The sequence below is a fragment of the Neomonachus schauinslandi genome, chromosome 2 (assembly GCF_002201575.2).
Source record: "Neomonachus schauinslandi chromosome 2, ASM220157v2, whole genome shotgun sequence".
In the NCBI taxonomy this organism is placed as follows: domain Eukaryota; kingdom Metazoa; phylum Chordata; class Mammalia; order Carnivora; family Phocidae; genus Neomonachus; species Neomonachus schauinslandi.
The window spans coordinates 171275004-171294222 of NC_058404.1; the positions used below are offsets into that span (position 1 = coordinate 171275004).

At 38.9% G+C, this 19219-nt stretch overlaps 1 protein-coding gene across 1 annotated transcript in view; it reads left to right on the top strand.

The window, feature by feature from the left end:
- Positions 1-19219, top strand: part of RFC1 (replication factor C subunit 1) — a 71383-nt gene that overhangs the window by 44136 nt on the left and 8028 nt on the right. The window contains exons 8-21 of the mRNA XM_044912749.1: positions 173-260; positions 1577-1848; positions 4181-4288; positions 6535-6714; positions 7893-7997; positions 9902-10301; positions 11940-12052; positions 13721-13835; positions 15055-15146; positions 15355-15492; positions 15655-15750; positions 15876-15974; positions 17768-17922; positions 18021-18138. Of these exons, the coding sequence (XP_044768684.1) occupies positions 173-260; positions 1577-1848; positions 4181-4288; positions 6535-6714; positions 7893-7997; positions 9902-10301; positions 11940-12052; positions 13721-13835; positions 15055-15146; positions 15355-15492; positions 15655-15750; positions 15876-15974; positions 17768-17922; positions 18021-18138 (2079 nt within the window). The remainder of the gene's footprint in view (positions 1-172; positions 261-1576; positions 1849-4180; positions 4289-6534; positions 6715-7892; positions 7998-9901; positions 10302-11939; positions 12053-13720; positions 13836-15054; positions 15147-15354; positions 15493-15654; positions 15751-15875; positions 15975-17767; positions 17923-18020; positions 18139-19219) is intronic.

The window sequence follows — 19219 nt, forward strand, 5'->3', positions numbered from 1 at the left end:
AGCCCGATGCGGGACTCGATCCCGGGACTCCAGGATCATGACCTGAGCCGAAGGCAGTCGCTTAACCAACTGAGCCACCCAGGCGCCCAAAACTTTGGTCCATTTTAACAACATATTTTGTGGTAGTAGTTTTCCTATTATTTGTCACATTTGACACTTCAAATTTTCTTAGGCTCGGAAGGACCCAAGAGAGAGAGAAGCGTTTTCATCTGTCCAAGCCAATTTAAGTAAAGCAGAAAAACATAAATCTCCTCATAAAGGTAATACTAACAGAGAAAAGTAACCTGGAACATTTACAGAAGAAAATTCGTGATAACCTGTTTAAACATTCTATTCAAAAATTGCCTTGTATTGTTAGGTAGACATTATTTCATAGGGATATTGAAGCATGTTCTTCTTAGATACTTTGAAAGCTATATTTGGATATTAGCTGGTGTTGAATGCCTGTCTACTCTATGAGTGTTGTAAAAAATATATTTAAGTTCTTGGTTTCATGTTAATGTTAGTTTCCAAGTGTAGTGCAACATGTGGGCTTCAGTATATGATGATGGCAAAGGACTAGATGTTTCGAGCTCATAGAATTGACTTGTAGTTGTCCAGGTCATCTGAATCTCTCCTGCTGATTGTAGGTTTTATTTTTTACTGGTCTTGATAATCTCAGTATCTGCTAATATAGATGGTCTTAATCCTATAAGTAAATTCATTTATATAGTCTTGAAATTGCAGGATTTGGGCTTTCAGACTATATTATAAACACAGAAATTAAAAAAAAATTTATTTATTTATTTGAGTGAGAGAGGGTGTGTGTGCTCAGGTGAGCAGGGGAAGGGAGATAGTGGAAGGGAGAGGGAGAAAGTCTGAAGCCGACTCTGCGGAGCAGGGAGTCTGATGCAGGCCTCGATCTCACGACCCTGAGATCATGACCTGAGCTGAAACCAAGAGTTGGACGCTTAACTGACTGAGCTACCCAGGTGCCCCTACAAACACAGATTTTTTATGTTGACATTCTACTCAGTAAGTTTTCTCTGTAAGTTTCAGATCATTGAAGTTTATCTGTGGAATAAAGGCCATGTCCTTAGATGTAGTTTACTATATCATTTGAAGTGATGAGTTATTTATATTTATTTATTTTGGTGGGGGGGAGGGGCAGAAGGAGAGAGAGAATCTTAAGCAGGCCCCATGCCCAGTGAGGAGCCTGATACGGGGCTTGATCTTACAACCCTGAGATCCTGACCTGAGCTGAAATCAAGAGGTGGATGCTTAACTGATGCCCATAAGTAATTCATAGGTGCCCCATAAGTCATTTATATTTAAAAAGTCATAACAGGAACCCCATAAGTCATTTATAATCAAAAAGACAGATCCTTTAATTTGAACTGGTTGTACAAAAATGTACAAATGTTTAGTTTTTAAAATAATGTTCTGTGTAAAGAACTAAAATCTTAATGTGAATGTTAAGAAATCATGATATGACATTGTGTGCTACTAAGATTATTCAGTTGAAAATGAAAAAAAAATCTCGATTTGGGGGTATCATTTTTTCCCAAAACAGTCATAATCTTTTCTTTCTTCCTAGTAAAAACAGAACAATTTTCAGATGACAGAAAGAACTGCAGTCCCAAGAAGCAAACTAAAATAGGATCTCAGCAACATTTGAAGTCATCCCCTCACAAAATAGGAGAAACTTCTCCAAAAACCAGTTCCAAGGTAGCCCTTTTGAAAAAAAAGGGAGAGAGTTCTTATAAAGAAACAGAGCCTGTGGCTTCAAAAAGAAAAGAAAATGCTGTTGAATTAAAAGGACAGACAAAAACGCCTAAGAAACCCAAAAGTTCTCCAGCTAAAAAAGAGGTAGAAATTTTCTAGAAGTATATCATTTGGGGGCTATGTGTTGGTTTGGGTTTGACTGTTCTCAAGTTTTATTTTTGGCTTTATAAATCATTACAGTACTTTTAAGCTATCTGACTTAGATGCTGTTGCAGAATATAGCTTATTAATATAGCTATATTAGCCAATATTTATTATTGCGTGTATTAGATATTGCACTATTACATATGGTATCTCATGTAATCTTCACAACAACCCTGTAAGATGACTTACTTTTATTATTCAGTTTTTAATGATGAGGAAACAGGCTGATGAAAGAGTTAAGTAACTTTTCCAAGACCATGCAGCTAGTAAGTAGCAGGGCCAACTTTGAACTCAGGTCCTCTGAGGCCCAAGAAACAGCAGTGTAATAACATGGTGGCTCTGAGCATGGACCCTGGAGCCATTTTCAGATCACATTGCCCTGCCATTGAGCAGATATGTTACTTCCTCTCTCTCTGCTTTGGTTTCCTCGTTTGTAAAAACAGGGATAATAGTGGTATCTGAGTTAGTATTCTGGAATATTGGAATAGTGCCTGGTTCATAGTAAGTGCTATGTTTTTGCTATTATTATTAAAATAATTTGCATTTGTCCTGAGTGTATCCCTTTTTGCTCTTGTATAACAGTGTTGAGATAGTGAAATCATTTGCAAAGGCAAAAAAACCAAATAATGCAGAATAGTTTTCAGAATCTTTGTTTTCATATATATTTGAGAATTGAGGGATTTCTTAAAATCTCTAATTTGGAACCACCGTAGATTCATAATGGGAAACCACTATTCCTTCAAGCCTCTTGGGCACTTACAATTAAAAGTAGAATATTGTCTATTTTAACTGCTTATCACCATTATTTTTTAGCGCAGAGCAGTGAAATGGTGATTTCTAGATACTTTTGTTTGTGGTCAGTGCTCATAAATATGCTTAAGGGAACAATTAACTTTTTGGTCTCCAGTTTTTCTTCACTAAATACTTACCTGGTGGATGAATGTTTTTCTTCAGGCACACTAAGCATGTTCATTTTATAGAGGCTGGTCTATTTTTATTAAAGGAGAAGAAATCTTTACATGTTACTTTACTCTTCACCTTATTTTTCAGTTGGAATAGAAATGACTGAGAACTTTTACTTTTAGCCGTTTGGGGAATATCAGAGTGTTTAATAAATTCAGTCTACCTTGGTTAAGTAATTTTGACTTCATAAATGGGTGTGCTTCAAAGTTACTTTATAAGTTGTTTATAATTCAGAATTATGTTTTTTATAGAATTAATGTTACAAATGAATAATTTTCCCATTTTGGTATGCATTGGACTCTCCTATGAAGCTTGTTAAATATATGGTTTTATAGTCTAGACAGGTGTATTTCAGTAAGCTCAGATGGATACGAGAACCACTGTTAAAAAGTAGGATTAGAGTCTAGGAGCAGCCTCTAACGGCTTACTTATAACCAGAGCAGCTTACTTACTTTATTGATTAAAATAATTTATTTGTATAAAAGTAATATTTTGTCTCTTCTCAAAGGGATTTGAACTGGCTTATAAGTTAAAAAAATGTGAAATAGGAAGTAGAAAAAACAAGAGACCATTCTTGTAGTGGTTCTCAAATCAGAATTATCTAGGATGTTTTTCCCCCAAATACACATGCCCTGGCCATAACCACATATATCTGAATCAGAAAATTAGAGTGAGTCCAGGGATATATAGAGTTTAAAAAGTTTCCCCAGGATTTTCTGAGATAGACCCATAGTAAGGTCCCCTGAGAGAAACAGAATAGGAGAGATTAAACCTGGAAGGGAGGGGTGGCATATAGAATGTGTCTACTTTTGGGAATAAAGCTTGCCTGTTGTTTGAACCTGCTGTGTATATGAAGCCATCAATTCTCAGCCTGTTGTGCTCATATACTCAGAGGTATAGGGCCATTTACTTTGTTTTAGGGGTGTGCAAGGGTATAGGATAAGATAACATAGGGTATCTTCTTGTGTGATCAGGTATACTTGGGGGAAAATTAATTTTTTCATTAAAATATGCATGGATATATTATGGAAAAGAACTTGAAATTCACATGAATTTTTGAAATAAAATACACTTTTTTTGTGTCTTTGGGGCTAGCAATTTGGCTTGTGTACCTAATCTGCCCTTGCAGTATGTGCCTTTAGAGGGTCAAAAGGCTTGAGAAGAGCTGATGCAGGGAGGTTTATAAGCCAGGCATGCCTAAACTGGGGAGTCCCTGTGTAGCTAAAAATGTTAATTTCTAAACAAAGAAGTGACTTAATGTTTTTTAATTTTACATGAATTTCGCCTTTTTTCCCCCCTTTCCCCAAAGTCTGTAAGTCCTGAAGATTCTGAGAAGAGACGCACTAATTATCAAGCTTATCGAAGCTACTTAAATAGAGAAGGCCCCAAAGCTCTGGGCTCCAAAGAAATACCAAAGGTATGAATGCTGAGAGGGCAGGCTGTTCTGTCAGGGCCTCTGGCCCCTGGGTCCATGCATGTATTCACTATGTTCACAGCAGCAGAGCATTGATAATTAAAAACAGAGGGGTGCCTGGCTGGTTCAGTCTGCGGAGTGTGTGACTCTTGGTCTCAGGGTTGTGGGGTTGATCCCCACATTGGGTGGAGAGATTACTTAAAAAAATAAAATCTTAAAAAAAAAAACAACAGAAAAGCCTTAGTCACCATCTTTGTGAATTAGGGATATTTATTCATGTAATGAATTACTGCTTGATACTATAAAGAAAAATTGTCCTTTAAGTAACTCATAATCCTAGAGGGGCTCCGTTTTGAGGAATATGGTAATCATGGACTAGTACTTTTTGCTGGTAGTGTGGATCCACCAGAAAGAGAGATTGAAGGCGTACCAGAAAGAGAAGGATAATCAAATGTAGTATGAGATTTCTGAGAAGGTAGAAGCGGAGGGGATTCAGGTCACAAATGGAGATTAGTAGTTTCACTAATAAAGAAGGGGTGAGGGTGAACCTTAAGGGGCTGGTGGGTTGTGTAGGAGGCTAGAGGAAGATGTCAGCCTTGCCTCTTGCATGTGGTGTAAGACAGACTCTTAAGAAAGACTCAACAAGCTCCTCTGCTTGGGAGGACTTTTTTTTTTTTTTTTAAGATTTTATTTATTTGAGAGAGAGCACACAAGTGGGGTGGAGGGGTTGGGGCAGAGGGAGAGGGAGAAGCAGACTCCTAGCTGAGCAGGGAGCCTGATGCAGGGCTCGATCCCAGGACCTTGAGATCATGACGTGAGCCAAAGGCAGAAACTTAACCGACTGAGCCACCCAGGCGCCCCTGCTTGAGAGGACTTTAGGCATAGTGGAGTCCTGAGGGGACTCAGTGAAGGCAAGGTGGTGGAGGAAATATTGAGTAGAGGTTGAGGATATTGGGTAGCTTGCTGGTCCCGCAGTAAGTGTTCTAGAGTGGAAGAGTTTGGTTGAGAGGCTAAAAGTGCTGAGATTGGTTGTAAAATATATATTCAGAGCCACAATGGGTAATAATTCAGGATAGGTGATTAGGGTATGGGATAGAGGCTTGCATGTGGACTTTTCCAGGGTCATTTTGAATTTGTTGAGAAGAATTTAAATACTTTAGTGTTCACAAGATCATTTCAGTCCTAGAATCATAAGGCTTGTAGGGACCTTGAGATGTTGTTAATCAAACCATTTCTCTCCAAGCAGATTCATAGCTTTTTTTTCCCCCCACCCAGTCTTTGAATTTCGTTTAGCTTCTTCCTTGCAGGCCTGTTTTAAGTTTATGTTGATCTTAATTCTCTATTCAAAGGGTAATAAGTAACTTGGAATGGTTTACATAATTTTCGTTTTGCTTGGTTCTATCATTTTATTGAACCATTGCAAAAATTTAAAGAAGTCTATAACTGTACATAGTTCCAATTAAGATTAAATGTCTCCTCCACCCAGTTCTCTTTGGCCATTGTCTTTTGTATATCGAATTATCTTTCTAATCAGGAGGTAATAAGATCTTGCCTTTAAGTTACTCGCAGGTTGTTAGATTTTCTGTCATAGAGTAAGCAGAGAGAAGGGCTGAAGCTCAAACTTGTTTAGCCTTTTTAGAGTCAAATCTTTCCTTTTTTAACAATAACAAATTCTGTAGGTGGATTGCATCTAGTTGTTTATTTAAAGTTTTGCAAGTTAACTAGTGTTTTTTTTTTTTTTTAAAGATTCTATTCATTTATTTGAGAGAGAGAATGAGAGAGAGAGAGAGCACATGAGAGGGGGGAGGGTCAGAGGGAGAAGCAGACCCCCTGCTGAGCAAGGAGCCCGATATGGGACTCGATCCGGGGACTCCAGGATCATGACCTGAGCCGAAGGCAGTCGCTTAACCAACTGAGCCACCCAGGCGCCCTAACTAGTGGTTTAAATATTAAAAAAAACCACAAGAGTAGTATGAATAGATAATTTTAATAAGCTTTGTGAACTGTATTGGATGTATATTTTTCATTGCTGGTTTTGTTAAGTTTATTAAATGCTAACCTCCGTAAGAATTTCTCAGGATTTAATTTCAGGTTCTGCTTATTTGCAGTGAATTTCCTGCAGATTTTTCATGCTGAGATTATTTATGATGTCAAATGAGAAAAATCAACTTCCTGCAGTTTTGATGCCAAATATTTCTTTGGAAGGCTACCATGTAATTTCCTCTCTGCTTGAACATTTTGGTTTTTAGGGAGCTGAAAATTGCTTGGAGGGCCTTACATTTGTAATCACAGGAGTGCTGGAGTCCATTGAACGAGATGAGGCCAAGTCTCTAATTGAGCGTTACGGGGGCAAAGTAACAGGAAATGTCAGCAAGAAAACAAACTACCTTGTCATGGGTCGTGATAGTGGACAGTCCAAGAGTGATAAGGTGGGTCCTGCTGTCTTCTCAACACAGTGAAATAGCCTGCTTGCCTTGGCAGGGTCTTACTGGGACCATTTGTAGCAATGCCCTCTACACAGAATTAAATGAAGAAAACAGTTGGAAAAAGTAATTTCATCCCTATATTATTTCTTCCACAGAAGTGTCCTTGGCTTCAACGTCAAGATTTTGGTTTTCCAGTTGAAGGCACAGTTCCTGTGTAGTTGACTTTCTTAGTGTAGTATTCTAGTTTAGATCATTTTTCATAGATAGAAGCAAATACCGTTTTCTTTTTCTTTTACTCCTAAATATTCCTATATATGCCACTGTATACTCCATCTTAAGTTCTGTTTATTGAAAGCTCTTTTTGTGTTGGGGAAAATTATATTTAGCTCCAGGTAACAGAATATCTGGTAAGTGTGGTTTGGCGAATAGCTGCTTATTTTCTTACCCAACAAGAATCCCAGAGGTAGGCAGTTGCTGGCGATGGCCCAGCAGGTCAGTGATGTAGTTAGGCTCCTTCCATCCTCCATTTCTGTCACCTTTACTGTGGTAGCTTTAGTCTCTGTGCATGTTGCCTTGTGTTGCCAGGTAACTGTAGCTGTAGGCATTCAAGTCCACATTTAAGGCAGGAAAAAGGAAGCAGTGCAAGATGTCACAGGAGCGGTGAGTGGCCTTAGAAGAGTTTTCCTGGAAATAGCTCTTACAGAATTCCCCTTAGGTCTGATTGGCTGGAGCTGTCACGTGGCTTTTCATAGCTTATAAGGGAGTTTGGGGGAGAATGAGGACTTTTCTGATTCTTCAGTCAGAATTCATCACTTGGAGCTGGACACATCGGAGTTATTTTAGCAGGGAAGATGATGGGGGAAAACAAAAACTTCAGGCGAGTCCATCTTGGAAGGCCCTAGTGGCTCTGCCCCTCCTAGGGTAGAAGAAAAGATAAAGTAGTCCGCAGAAGTGCTAATGTGACACGTCCATTGCCAACCCATCACTCTTAGGGGATGTATTTGTTATTTGCTCTAGTTAATGGTACTTTTTCATGAATATGGTTTTTAAAAATATTGCAGTTATTCTAATTTACAAATGTGGTTTGCACCTATGAAGAGACCCTAGAATTAGTATTATTTTTTTTAACAGAAAGTAATGGCTAGGATATGGTTGTAATGATTTGTATTTTTAATCAATAGGCAGCAGCCTTGGGGACAAATATTATTGATGAAGATGGCCTATTGAATCTGATTCGAACTATGCCAGGCAAGAAGTCTAAGTATGAAATAGCAGTTGAAGCTGAGGTTTGTATAAAATGAACTTGATTTATTTAAGGTATATATAACAACTTTTTTCTATTTCATAGAGATGTTTTCGTGAGTGGCTGTAGACCTGTTGCCTAAAAGATTAACTTCCCCTTCTACCACAGATGCATTTAGTTGTGGTATCTTCTTTATCTCCTCCAATATGTGACAGTTCCTCAGCCTTTCCTTGTCTTTTTATGACCTTGAGACTATTTTTTTCTAAGATTGATTTATTTTAGAAAGAGAGAGAGCACGTGCGCATGAGCAGGGGGAGTGGCAGAGGGAGAGCTGGGAGAGAAGCAGAAACCCCGCTGAGCAGAGAGCCTGACATAGGCTCGATCTCATGACCCTGAGATCATGATCTGAGCTGACATCAAGGGTCAGACACTTAGCTGACTAAGCCACACAGGCGCCCTGGCCTTGAGACTTTTTTTTTTTTTTTAAATTTTATTTATTTATTTGACAGAGACACAGCGAGAGAGGGAACACAAGCAGGGGGAGTGGGAGAGGGAGAAGCAGGCTTCCCGCTGAGCAGGGAGCCCGATGCGGGGCTCGATCCCAGGACCCTGGGATCACGACCTGAGTCGAAGGCAGACGCTTAACAACTGAGTCACCCAGGTGCCCTGGTTTTTTGATGTCTTATCATTAGATTGAGGTTATGCATTTTTGGCAGGAATTCCACAGAGTGGTATTTTGTTCTTCTCAGTGCATTATATTAGATGTGTATGTTAATACGTCTTTTTAATTTTTTTTAGAGAGGTGGGATAGGGGAGAGGCAGAGAGAAAGACAGAATCTTAAGCAGGCTCCATGCCCAGCGTGGAGCCCAATGCGCAGCTCGACCTCACCACCCTGAGTCGATATGCCTTCTTATTGCTGATGTTAATCTTGATTAAGGTGGTTTCTGACAGGTTTCTCCACTAGTAAAGCGACTCTTTCCCTTTGTAACTGATAAATATCTTGAAGGGAACTTGAATACTATGGTAATATCCTGCTTCTCCTCAAACATTCACCCACTAATTTCAGCATCCACTCACTGGCAAAGAGGCACTGTTTTTTTCTTTTTTGTGACATTCACACCATAAAGTTCACCCTTTTAAAATGTATTTCAGAGATTTTTAGTGTATTCCCAAGATGGTTGTACACAGCCATCACCAGTATCTAATTTTATCACTCCCCGTAGCCAGTTAACCATCATTCCTCATACCCAGCCCCTGGCAACCACTATTCTGTTTTTTGTTTCTATGGATTTGCCTATTTTGGACATTTTATCTAAAGAGAAACATGCGATTTGTGACCCTTTGTGTCTGGCTTCTTTCATTTAGTATGTTTTCAAGGTTCATCCGCACTGAAGTACATGTGTCAGGACTTTACTCCCTTTTTTTTGGTGATTAATACTCCATTGTGTGTGCATACCACATTTTGTTTATTCATTCTTCAGTTGATGGCCATTTTGGGTTGTTTCTATTCTTTGGCTGTAATAATAATGTAATTATATAATTAATATATAATTATAATTTCATATAATAATGCTGCTGTGAATATTTGTGTATAAGTTTTTGTGGCGGTGTTAACTTTTAATGAGTCAGAAAGCTGGAACAAAAATTTCTTAATCTTTTTTTTTTTTTTGGATTTCAGACTGATTACAGAATATTATTTGTAAACTTAGCATGGTCTCACTAAAAAAATTGCATTTGGGTGCTTTTTGGTGTGTTTGTTGTTAATTTTTATCAAGTTTGGAAGGTGGTGATTTCCACAATAGCAGGGTTCATTGTGAAAAACCAGACCCATGCTGGGCAGCTCACTTGGATATCCCAGATTAACCCTATAGAGTACGTTTAGCAGGATAGATATTCTGTATATCTTACCAAGTTTCTTTTTTTCCCTCACTTTTCCAATTTTAAAGATGAAGAAAGAAAAGTCCAAATTGGAAAGAACACCTCAAAAAAAAGACCAAGGAAAAAGAAAAATTAGCCCAACTAAGAAAGAGTCAGAATCTAAAAAAAGCAGACTGACTCCCAAAAAGGACAGCTCCATAAAGTCAGTAAAAAAGGAAACCAGTATGTTTTGGAGATGCCTGGACTTCGAGGAGCAGGTGGCTGAGGAGACAAATGGTGACAGCCGGGCTAGGAATTTGGCTGATGACAGCAGTGAAAGCAAAGTGGAAAATTTGCTCTGGGTGGATAAATATAAGCCAACCTCACTCAAGACCATAATTGGACAGCAAGGTGACCAGAGCTGTGCCAACAAACTCCTCCGCTGGCTCCAGAACTGGCACAAGGGTCCATCCGAAGATAAGAAACACGGTGATTTTGCAGCTTCCTTCATTTTTGTGTGTGTCTATCACCATGTAATTGCTCAGTTCCACATCTGTGAGAAGTAGAATAGTTGGTTCATTCATCTCTCAGCAGACATTGAAAGCCTGCTCTGAGTCCAGGTGCAATACTAGACCCCAGAGGTGCTGTTGTGAACAAAAGCGTCTTCCTCAGTTTGCTCACAGTCAGTCACAGACCTAGATGAGCCAGCAGGTAAGATATGTGGTGCTGAGTACTGTTGGAGGGGTAAGTGTAGGGCCCCAAGAGCAGGGAGCTGTGTGGTCAGGGATGTGGAGGTGTGCTCCCATCCCAGGAGGAAGGGGTAGCTAAGTGAAGACTTGGAAACTAAGCAGGAGTTAGCTGGGTGAAGGGAAGGAGGAGTGTTGTGTGGGAGAGAATACAGGTACCAAGGTCTGAGGATGTGTGAGCGAGCCACTGAGAGTGCCAGGGAGACTCGGCGGAGAAGTGTGCAAATTAACAGCTGAGGCACACTCCAGACTAGGCAGCCTGAAAATCCCAGCGGTGCATTTGCTTTCAGTAGGGCCTGAGCTCTGGCTTCTTCACCATGTATTTGTCGTGGAAAAGGAGCGGTATAATCGGTGTTTAATGTCTAGGGTATTATTGGAACCGAGGTTTCAGATCACAGATGTTAGTAGTGTTCTCGTGAGGTGCACCCACAGCCCTGAAGGATACTGTGTGAAAAAAAAAGAAGGCAAAATCCAGTGAGCATCACAGTGAATTCCCAGAGTGATGACTGGGTTATCAATGTCCATCTGGTCACTAGACATTGGCCGATGTTGCCAGCTTATTTATGACAGTTAGAGGATGTAATTTAATGATACAGGTTTAAATTTGAGTCCTTTTCTCTTTCTAAAATCACATAAAATCTTAAAGGGGGATATAGTGCTTTGTATGCCTGGAGAAGACTTTATAAGGCTTCAGGGGAACCAGAGTCCCTTTTCCCATGCGTGCAGCAGGTTTAGCCATCTCTCTCTCAGACATCGTGTCTGTATAGAGCACCCTTGATGTGTCAGGCCCCCATGTGATAAGGGGAGAAGAATGCTTTAGAGTTGAGCTGGGCAGGGTAGTTGCAGATACACCATCTTCAGTTCATTCTTTTTGTGATCAAGTAGCTGATTATGCTCGTTGACATGTATTGAGGCATGCCTGGCTCTGTGATCAGCATGTTCATCCTGACAGTATCCCTGCCAGTACATTACTGTTGTTACCCTCGTTTTACAAAGGAGGAAATAGGCCCAGGAGGTTAAATCACTTCTCCCAGCTGGTGAGTGGTGGAATTAGGAGAGCTGGAGTTAGGATTGGAGCCCAGAAACTCTGCTCCCTGACCTGTGCTTTTGTAGGAAAGGAAACCCATAAAGTTATGGTTCAAATCAGAATTGGAGAGTTAGTTTTAGTGTTTTATTTTGGGTGTAAGTGAGGTAGAGTTTCAGTAGAGTTTCAGTAAGTGCTCTGGAAACTGTTGTTTATGGTTTGTAGGAAATATTCTGCAAAATTAGAGGTAAATTGGAGGACTGCTCTTGATTTTCAGTTTCTGCACAGTGATTCCTGCCATTCCTGAATTTCTCTTACGTAATATAGGTTAACACTCTGGAACTTCTTTTTTTCCAGCAGCGAAGTTTGGTAAGTTTGCTGGCAAAGATGATGGCTCTAGTTTTAAAGCAGCGCTGCTCTCAGGCCCTCCAGGTGTTGGCAAGACAACCACAGCCTCTCTGGTTTGTCAGGTGAGTGTTGTGTCTTAGTGCAGTTGGAAAGCTAACCCAGGAATGGGCATGTGTAGCAGATATATACCCGTGTGTGTGTGTGTGTTAGTAGGTCTGTGGCATATGTATTTTAACCTGCTCTGTATAGACTTTGTAAAGTCAAATTTTTAGAATTTACCTTGGTTCTGGGGATATTTGTCATTTTCATCCTTTTCTTAATATTGGTAATTAAAATAATAGGTAATATTTAACTGTGTGCCAGGCCATGTGCTAAGCCCTTGGGTGTATTATCTTTTAGGTAATATAAATATGTCTTATAGACTCTTTTTTTTTTTTTTTTTTAAAGATTTTATTTATTTATTTGACAGAGAGACACAACGAGAGAGGGAACACAAGCAGGGGGAGTGGGAGAGGGAGAAGCAGGCTTCCCTCAGAGCAGAGAGCCTGATACGGGGCTCGATCCCAGGAGCCTGGGATCATGACCTGAGTCGAAGGCAGACGCTTAACAACTGAGCCACCCACGCGCCCCCTGTCTTACAGACTCTTATGGATAGAAATATTCCATCCTCATGTGACAAATGAAATGGGCTTACAGAGGAGGCTGGTGGCCCAGGTAGTCTGACTCTTCACCGCTCTGGGAGCCTGCCTTTGTTCTTGTCTCTACAGCTGCCATTTCTAGACCGTGAGAGGGGAGACACTAGAGCAAACTGGAGTTCATGTATCATGAATGTGAAGTGATATATGAAGTGGTAGCGGAATGATGAGAGATTTTATTTATTTTAATATTTACTGATTTTTATTTTTTAGAAGATTTTATTTATTTGTCAGAGCGCACAAGCAGGGGAAGCGGCAGGCAGAGGGAGAAGCAGGCTCCCCACCGAGCAAGGATCCCCATGCGGGACTCCATCCCAGGACCCTGGGATCATGACCTGGGCCGAAGGCAGATGCTTAACCGACTGAGCCACCCAGGCGTCCCAAAATGAGGGATTTTAAACTTCTTTTAAATATACTACTGGATTTCCCAACCCGTGTCCTATAAGCATAATTTAGCTGGTAGAACAGCTATATATTTTCTGTTTTATTACAAACATTAAAAAAAAACAAAATTTTTTCCTAGTCTCTACAATTGTAAACATGACTTTTTTCTCCCTTTATTATCATCATTATTTTGGAGGGGAATTGAGTTAAGGCTTTTCATCAATATAATCAATTTTGGGAAATGAGTCAGAATAACTTGATTTTTCACAGCTTGGTAAGAAGATTATGTATTGGAATGGTTTAATAACGAATGATTTAACTTTATCTTGAAGAGTCAAGAATTATTTTTGGTAGCTATCTAGATTAATTCTGTATGTGATATTGAAATCTTGGGATGGGTATATTTAATTCTTTATAGGAATTTAAGAAGTAAACTTAGTAAAATTGCTTGTTCAGGTATACTCTTCTAGATTAGTGATTTATTAGCTGTGGTTTTAAGATGGAACTTACGTGTGTGTGTGTGTGTGGTATATATGTATATATTCAAAAAATCTCTTAATATTGTGAGGCATGTTATGTCATCGTCTTTGTCTTTTTTATCCATGGTTCCTTATGTCATTTTTATGCCCACTTTCTTCATTAATTGCCTTGTTTTTGGGGAGAGTTAATAATTTGTATTGCGACAGTAACGGTTTCCAATATTTTGGTTAGGAATTGGGATATAGCTACGTGGAACTGAATGCAAGTGACACTCGGAGTAAGAACAGTTTGAAGGAGGTTGTTGCTGAATCACTGAATAATACCAGCATCACAGGCTTTTATTCAAGTATGTGGGTATTTGAACCATTTTCTTTGGTTATGTAAGGAAAACAAATTCACTTCAACGTTTAGGAACCAGTATGGAACATTACTATGTGCCAGGCACCCTGCTAAATCCTGGGGCTAATGATGGAACTCTTATAGGACAGTAGTTCCCCCCCTCTTTTTTTTTTCAGGTCTTAGCAGTTTCTAAGAATGTGTTAAAATACATATATGGACATGTTTATACATGTTGCACATTTTTTAGAGGATTCACAGGTGAATCTTGTGAAGAGGAAGAGTAAATAAAGTGTTGTAATTCAGTGTGATGAGTGAGGTAATAGAGGCCTGTAGATGAAGAAATGATTTGAATTGGGGCACTGGGGAAAGCCAGGATAAGGGTGGTATTTGTTCAACAGGCCTTGGAGGATGAAAGAGGATCATTTGTGGTGAAAGAGGTCATATAGGCAAAGATAGTAGCAGAGGAGAAGAAATTGTGAAGGTGACACTGTTTGAGGCTGTAGCTGGTGGTCTGGTATGGCCAGAGTCTATAGGAAAAATAAGATGCTCAAACTACAGACTCAGTAGTGCAGATTTAGAACTTATGGTAGATACTGCACAGTCACCTGAATTCTTGGTACTTTCAATGGTAGCAAATCATTATTAAAAAGGATTTGCTCAGGTAATGTCACTCTGGCTGGTGGGAGTGTTAGTTAATTGGTACTACTCTGGAGAGTAGTCTGGCAGTATTTTTCAAAAGTTACATTATATAGACCTTTTAGCCCAGAAATTCCAGCTCTTGGAATTGAGCAATTGATATATGCCAAGTGACATATATATATATATATATATATATATATATATATATATAAGGATATTCATTTAGTATGATTTGTAATAGCAGAAGGTTGGAAGCATCTTCATATTTTATCAGTAGATAGTGATTATGATACATGTGTAAAATGGGATATTATTAAGTAGCCTTAAAAAATGAGGTGTTAAGGAACAGATCACCAAAATATATTGAATGATAAAACCAAGATATATATTTTTATGCACGCATGTTTTCAATATGTATAGGGATACCCGAGGGGGCAAAGGTGGGGGGGAGAATTTCTTTTCATCTGCATATTCTTGTGCCTCTTGCATTTTGGTTTAAAATGTTTTACATGTTTTTTTAATAAAGCAGCAGCATTTGAACAGCTGCTCTTTTTTGTCCCATCCCATAGCTTCTCAGCATCGGTCAGGCGGAGCAGCCCATTCAGTAAGCACGAAACATGCTCTCATCATGGATGAAGTAGATGGCATGGCAGGCAATGAGGACAGGGGAGGAATTCAGGTAATGAAAGCACTGTAGTTTTGCAGCTTTACTGTTGATTTTTAGTTGTAAGATAGTTTTTTTAATATTTAAAGAAATAATTGTGCTGTAATATTTACAACAATTAAAGCATGTTGCTGAGGTTTTCAAAACCTAAAATACATACATTGTGTAGTATTTTGTTGTTTTTTTTTTTAAATATTTATGTGTTGCAAATTTGCTTTTTTAGGAATTAATTGGTCTGATAAAACATACAAAAATTCCCATTATTTGTATGTGCAATGATAGAAATCATCCCAAGATTCGTTCTTTGGTTCATTATTGTTTTGATCTTCGTTTTCAAAGACCTCGAGTTGAACAGATTAAGGTAAAATGATTGTAATTTTTTTTCTCCATCACACTCTCCTTCTTATTTTTTGGTCCATATTTCTCAAAACTTACCTTTAAAAGTACCTGATAAATATTCTAAAAATATCTGATTATGTGACTTTAAAAAAAACCATTTAGGATTTCCCTTTGTCAATTTTAGGGTGCTATGATGTCTATTGCATTTAAAGAGGGTTTGAAGGTCCCCCCTCCAGCTATGAATGAAATAATTTTGGGAGCCAATCAAGATATCAGACAGGTAAATTAAATACATATTACATTAATAGTTGCTGATTCTTTTGAATTAATGCCTTCAACTTTTCAGAGAGAAGGAATGGCATTATTGTCTCACCTTGACCATGTCTTATTTATGATTTCTGTTAGGTTTTACACAATCTGAGTATGTGGTGTGCACGAAGTAAGGCACTAACCTATGACCAGGCCAAGGCTGATTCTCATAGAGCCAAGAAGGATATCAGACTGGTAAAATAACTTTCCATTTCTTAGTTACTTTCTCAAGCTAAAGCATTTCTTGTTCTACTCATTAACTTAGTAGAAGTAGTTATTATAGTTCCTTGACACACCTATTGAACCTGTGGATATTTATAATAAGAAAGCTGCTAAAAGGTTTTCTAATTCAAATGAATTTTTCCTCAAGGACTGTTAGTGTACATTGTAAATTATGAGAAATGGAAGTTTTAAATTATATTCATGCTTCAATAGTTATAAAATGGTCTTTTCAGAGTCCCTTATGTATAGATTCCATGGTTTGAAGTTTTGGAACTTTAAGAATAATCTGTTCCAAATGGCCTATAATTTATTTATTTATTTATTTTTTAAAAGATTTTATTTATTTGAGAGAGAGAGAGAGAGAGGGAACACAAGGGGAGTGGGAGAGGGAGAAGCAGGCTCCCCACTGAGCAGGGAGCCCGATGTGGGGCTCAATCCCGGGACCCTGGGACCATGACCTGAGCTGAAGGCAGATGCTTAACGACTGAGCCACCCATGCGTCCCTAAATCAATACACTTTTTAAGAGCAGTTTTAGTTTCATAGCAAAATTTAGCAGGGGGAACAAAGACTTCCCTTACTATCACCTGCCTCTAGACTCCTACAACCTTTTCCACTATTAATATCCCCCACCAGAGTGGTACATTTGTTACAGTTGAACCTACACTGATACACCCAAAGGCCATAGTTTACATTAGGGTTAGTTCACTCTTGATGTACATTCCATAGGTTTTGACAGATGTATCATAGCTTATATCCACCATTGTATATCACACAGAATACTTTCACTGCCCTAAAAATACTCTGTACTCCTCCTGTTCATCCATCCCTTCCCCCAACTCCTGACAATCACCAATCTTTTTTTTAGATTATTTATTTTAGAGACAGCATGAGCAGGGGGAGGAGTAGAGGGAGAGGGACAAGCGGACTCCACGTTCAGTGTGGAGCCCGACACGGGGCTCAGTCTCATGACCCTGAGATCATGACCTGCGCCGAAATCAAGAGTTAGCCAGCCACTTAACTGACTAAGCCACCTGGTGCCCCAATCACTAATCTTTTTATTGTCTTCATAGTTGCACCATTTTCAGAATGTCATGTAGTTGGAATCATACAGTATATAGCCTTTTCAGTTTGGCTTTTTGTTTTGTTTTTTGTTTTTTGAGAGAGAGAGCACGTGCGAGCGAGTGCAAGCAGGGGGAGGGGCAAACAGAGAGGGAGAGAAAATCTTAAGTGGGCTCCACGATGCAGGGCTCGATCTCACGACCCTGACATCATGACCCAAGCGGAAATCAAGAGTCAGACGCTTAACCAACAGCCACCCAGGCACCCCCAGATAGGCTACTTTCAGTTAGTAATGTGCATTTAAGGTTTCTACATATCTTTTCATGGCCTTATTATAGCTCATTTCTTTTTTGTGCTGAATAATATTCCAGTGTCTGGATGTACCACAGTTTATTCACCTTATGAAAGACATCTGGATTGCTTCCAAGTTTTGTCAGTTATGAATAAAGCTGCTGTAAAGATCCATGTGCAGGTTTTTTGTGTAGTATGTTTTCAGTTTGTTTGGATAAATACCAAGGAGGACAATTAAGAGTATATTTAGTTTTGTAAAAAAACCGCCAGTCTGTCTTCCAAGTGACTATACCATTTTGCATTCCTACTAGCAATAAATGAGAGTTCCTGTTGCTCCACATCTCTGCCAGCATTTGATGTTGTCAGTATTTTGGACATTGGCCGTCCTACTAGGTGTGTCCTTCCCTTTTTTTAGGGCCCATTTGATGTTGCCCGGAAGGTGTTTGCAGCTGGAGAGGAGACTGCTCATATGTCACTTGTGGACAAGTCCGATCTGTTCTTTCATGATTACTCAATAGCACCCCTCTTTGTCCAGGAGAACTACATACACGTGAAGCCTGTAGCTGCAGGGTGAGTGTTCAGAGCTAGTGAGGGGTAGGCCATGTTCCTGGGAGAGAGGAGTAGGAGGTATGGACAGTGGTGTGATCCAGACTGCTTTATTTATGCAGGGGTGACATGAAAAAGCACCTGATGCTTTTAAGCAGAGCAGCAGATAGCATATGCGATGGTGACCTAGTGGACCGTCAGATCCGGAGTAAGCAAAACTGGAGTCTTCTGCCCGCACAGGTAAGCACGATGCAGACTCTGCTTTAGGTAAAACAGAAGAGCTGTGAGCTCCTGTAGTTATGTGAAATACCAGAGAAACATTATGGCTCTTACGGCAAAAATAAAGTCTGTTCTAGATTAAAATACTCGGGTCACAATTGTCTATTTCTTAATAAAAATGAAACATAAAAATAGCCTTACTTTTCAGGGTTTCAAAATGTCTTTATGTAAATGGACATATGGAAATAGGAACATTAGATTCTGGACATAAATAAGATGTTAGTCAAAAGTTTTATTTGCTCTGTTTTACCTTAAGAATGCCTTTCTTTTTTGTTATTCTTGAGTCTCCCCGATGGTGACTAAGTAGCTCCTACTTGAAGATGCAGCCAGGGCAGGTCAGCAGCTACTTCTCTGATATGTGAATTCTGATTGTCTTCTTCCTTGCTGAAGAGGCAGCTTTATACTGGTACTTTATTTAGGTGGTAACTTTCACTCAAAACAGAGTTTTGCAAACTTTCATAATTAAGAATATTATTTCTTCTTGAGTTTTGCATATTTATACAGCATTTTTGGCCCAAGTAATAGTATGCAAGGGACTTCTGGAAGGCCTACTCCTCTCTTAATTCTACCTATACATTGTTGGGAAACAAAAAACAAAGATTCATTCTGGATATAAAGAACGCTTTCTCTTATGTTTTACAAGTGTTCATTTTTTAAACTAATAATTGTATCTTTAAGAATTTATCCTAAAGAAATAACTTTAAACATAGGAGAGCTGAATGTACAAAAATATTACATGAGTTTTGATACTGTAAGAAATAGGAGAAAATCTCCATGTCTGGAAGTTGGAGAATGATTAATTATGGTAAATACTCTTGATGGAATATTATGCATTCCTTAAAATTATTTATAAAGATTGTCTAATATGAAAAATGCTTATGAGAGAGTATTATTAGAATAAAGCAGGATACAAAATTTATGTATAATTCCAACTAAAAAAGTATGAGCCCTCGATCTAGAAGATATCAAGGATACCTTTGTAAAAATCTTTTCTCAAGTACCAGTTTACTTAATACTCTATTCAGTTTTCCATGCTTTGATC